Source organism: Anopheles merus, chromosome 2L (assembly GCF_017562075.2).
Source record: "Anopheles merus strain MAF chromosome 2L, AmerM5.1, whole genome shotgun sequence".
Lineage (NCBI taxonomy): Eukaryota > Metazoa > Arthropoda > Insecta > Diptera > Culicidae > Anopheles > Anopheles merus.
The window spans coordinates 8488771-8492815 of record NC_054083.1 but is presented as its reverse complement, the minus strand read 5'-3'; the positions used below and the strand labels follow the sequence as shown (position 1 = coordinate 8492815).

The 4045-nt window shown below is 44.7% G+C and overlaps 1 protein-coding gene across 1 annotated transcript; it reads left to right on the top strand.

Moving 5' to 3' along the window:
- Window positions 1-918: 918 nt before the first annotated feature.
- LOC121593759 (protein ALP1-like) lies at window positions 919-3241 on the top strand. Its single transcript, XM_041916420.1, has 3 exons — window positions 919-1338; window positions 1408-1485; window positions 2515-3241. Exons 1-3 carry the CDS (start codon window positions 985-987, stop codon window positions 3073-3075), a joined length of 993 nt encoding a protein of 330 aa, XP_041772354.1. The 5' UTR covers window positions 919-984; the 3' UTR covers window positions 3076-3241.
- Window positions 3242-4045: the final 804 nt, after the last annotated feature.

The window sequence follows — 4045 nt, the reverse complement described above, 5'->3', positions numbered from 1 at the left end:
GGGTATGGAAGCCACAATTTGGCTGGACAAGCCATTTTGAGCTTGGCTTGTAAAGGAAGCATTGCTGGTTGAAGGGGTTTTCTCGGCCGCAGAGGTAGAAGGATATAGTGTCTGGATATGTGATATTTTTCCAAATTTCATACTAGCGGTCAGAATGGGTTTAATATACTCTTCTTCTTCTTTGGCTCAACAACCGTTTTCAATCAAGGCCTGGCTGTACCACTTGTGGGCTTGACTTTCAGTGACTAATTGATTTCCCCCCATAGCAGGATAGTTAGTCCTACGTATAGTGGCACGGTCTATTTGGGGATTGAACCCATGACGGGCATGTTGTTAAGTCGTACGAGTTGACGACTGTACTACGAGACAAGGGTTTAATATACAGGTGAGCTTATAGTTTTTCCTCCCAAGCCTCATTGAAAACTAATTTTGACAGGTCAAGGGACGGCTTCTATGGGTACCTGTATCCAACACAATGATATACCAGCAGTGAGAGACGGAGTGTGTTAGTTTTGATCGCTTTTTGAATCTTTAAGGCCGGGCTACATTGAACGTACTCTCTGGTGTAATTTTTATATGTACTAGCGTATCTGGCGGCGACCAGCGCAAGCTAGATGTGGGTATAATTTAAGTGCCAAAATTATTCATGCTTGGTGTCTCATCAATTTTCGACCAGGCTGTCTGTATGCTGTTTGACATGTTGATCAAAATTAATAAATTGCTACAGGTCAGGACGCTGAGTGCTGCTGGGCAAATCGTCATTTGACAGTTGGGTGCCTAAGCTTTATTCAAAGCGCAGGACAACATTCCTTCCCATCTGCCAAACTCCATCCATCATGGCTTCCACAGCCAAATCTTCCACATATAATTAAAGTCTATGTTATCACCTTGATCGCAGAAGTGTGCATTGTTTATCGTTTGAATCGTTTGCCGGCCGGTGTTTAGTAGAAGTGAAAATTTTGGTGGTTCTCGATTTTTGGAAAAATGAGCGAGCCAGAGCTTGAAAATGACAACAACGAAGCCCGGGATCGTGCCCGATCTCGTTCTCGTAGTCCGCAGACACGTCGTTTGTGGGTTCAGGACTTATTCCTGAACCGAAACGAAACCGGCAACCGGCTACTGACCGACATCACGACATCGGGTATATACGAGACGATGAACCGATTTTTAAGGATGAAGAAGGAAGATTTCTTCCATTTACTGTCCCTTGTTGGTCCAAAAATTGCGAAAATGGACACAGATTTCCACAAAGCAATCACGGAACAGGAAAGGCTGCTGATAACATTGCGGTATCTTGCAACTGGAGATACATTTACCAGCCTCCAATACGTGTTCCGGGTAAGTAATATTATTTTTGCTTTTTGCTTTTTGCTAAGCACACTTTCATCAATCAACATATAATTTTAGGTGTCGAGGCATACTATCATCAGAATAGTTAAAGAGACGTGCGTATGTCGTATCGAGGTTTTGCGGGATTATGTCAAGGTAAGTTGCGGGTGTAACCAGCCTCGCTTCAGCGTTTATGTGTTTAAAACGTTCAGCCCGGTGGCAGGCCCCAGTAGGTGCGAGAAAGCATAAGCGACTTCGACCCGTTGGTGCAGCGAGTTCGGCTCGAGTCAAGGGAGGTTCAATACCCGACCCGAACTCGCTGCCCCAACGGGTCAGAGTCACTTATGCTTTCTCACATCTACTGATCTTTGGGGTCGACCCGAACTCGTTGCATCCGAACCTACCGTGGCCCGACCCGAAGCCGCAGCACCCAAGGGTCGGAGTCGTTTATGCTTTCTCGGACCTACCGGAGTAGTTGCGCCCACTGAATCTACTTATACCTTTCGGGTTGACCCGAACGACTCCGGGTTGCTTACGGATGGCTCCGACCCGATAGGTTTGGGTCGACCCGCCCATTACTAAAAGGTTCATGTAATATGAAAACGGAAACATTTTTTTTCCTCGAACGTAGCTCTTCAATCAAGTAACTAATGTGATATACAAAACTCAAAAAGTAATCAAAGTTATGTTTTTACAGATTTTTTTTAATGATTTTAATAACTCCCGCTGAATACTCATAATGCGTCTCCTTTATGGAGACGGAATAAGCCGAAGCTCATCGGCCACGTACCGGCCGAAATCTTCCGGATCTGCGTTTTCCGGTGCGCCTGTTGCGCCCGAAACCGGTTGTTGCAGCCGGTTGTTGAGGGCTCCACTCACACCGTTACCCTCGCGGATCGTGCCAGGAGTGACGCATAATGCAGGAGGGTAGGAAGAAGGAGTGGGAGAAAATGGCTCGGGGTCGAAGGCAACCGCGGCATCCCAATCGATGTCGTCAAACGATTGTGGAACCGCGTAGGCTGTCTCCACGAGGGAACGGAGAGTGAGGCCCTCATCGTCGTAGCCAAGCTGCTAAAGAAATAGAAAATGATCAATAAAATCATATTTTATGTTTCTCATACGCACTAAAATCTACACAAACTAAAACATACATTAAAATCTTTCCTCTGTTTTACTTTCTTTTAGTTACCCTCTACCGAAGAAGAATGGCTTGCAATCTCAAGACGATTTGAGCAGCGCTGGAGATTTCCTCACGCAATAGGTGCAATCGATGGGAAGCACGTTGAAATTATTTGCCCTCGTAATAGCGGATCCGAATATCACAACTATCAAAAATTTTTTAGTATTGTATTAATGGTTGTGGTCGATACTGACTATAACTTTTTATGGACAGATGCTGGTGGTAAGGGAGGAATATCGGACGGTGGAATATTTAAAAACACACGACTGTATCACAAGCTACTAGAAAACGACCAACTAAACATTCCACCAGCAACGCCATTGCAGGTCCCGTACCAAACCCCAGTCCCATACTTTATTCTCGGTGACAAGGCATTTGCCTTTACCAATTACTGCTTAAGACCGTACAGCGGGGTGCATCCTCCTGATTCAATGGAGCGTACATTCAACAAAATGCACTCTACTTGTCGTATGCCAGTTGAAAATTCGCTTGGAATATTAGCGAATCGATGGAGAGTGCTCAAAGGCATACAACTGCAGCCGGATGTTGCAAAAACATTGTTTTGACAACAGTGTACTTGCACAATTTTTTGCGCAAGCATGCTTCGCGGGACACATACACACCCCCGTCTGCATTTGATAGGGTTGTTCGCGGGCGACGAGTCGATGGAGATTGGAGAAGTGAAGGTGACTTGACCAATCTCCAAAACATTGCTTCCCGACCTTCAGAAAATCTTGCTGACAGAAGGAACCACATTGCAAACCATTTAAAACATAATCGTTCTACGTAAATTTACTTAACCAATACCATGGATATTAAAATTAATAATAAATTATGAAATCGCAAACACAATTACACAGACTATGCTGTACATTACTACCAGCATGGTTATTTATAATATACATTTAAGTACGCGAGTACAACAACTACGGGTTTTTAAGCATTACTCGCCTGCTCTATTAGCGGCTGGATGAACTGCTGGCTGGCTTACTAGCTCACTCACCGAATAAACGTGGCCACATGCCGGTTGTGTTTGGTTGCTGCTGTCGGATCGAGTGGACGAACGTGGCGATAATCATGCGCACGTAAATATGTACAGTAAAATCTTTCTAAAATTTGTTCTCTTCAAGATTGATCATGGAGAAACTTAACTATAGCTACGTACACGATAGCGACTCGCCCAAACACATTATCGGACGAATTGGCCATCGATCCGCTGAAACAGCGGAGTACCACGGACGATCGTGATAAGCACGGTATGCTAGTCTATCAACTACGCACCTGCTTCCAGCGCAACGATAGCCTATTGTTATTGCCGATTGCAATTGCACAACGAGCGAAGAAAGAATCCATCGTCATGTCAGCACTATGATTCCGGACGGCTATACATATTCGTCTGGTGCTGTTGACGTCGTGCGCTGGTCAGCATTTCCTGCTTGTCGCCATTGTCCGTGTCTGTGTACATTTTAAGAATCATAGGAACACTTCGTATGTGAAATGATTCATTTGTATTAAAACTTTGACGAATGAAGCACA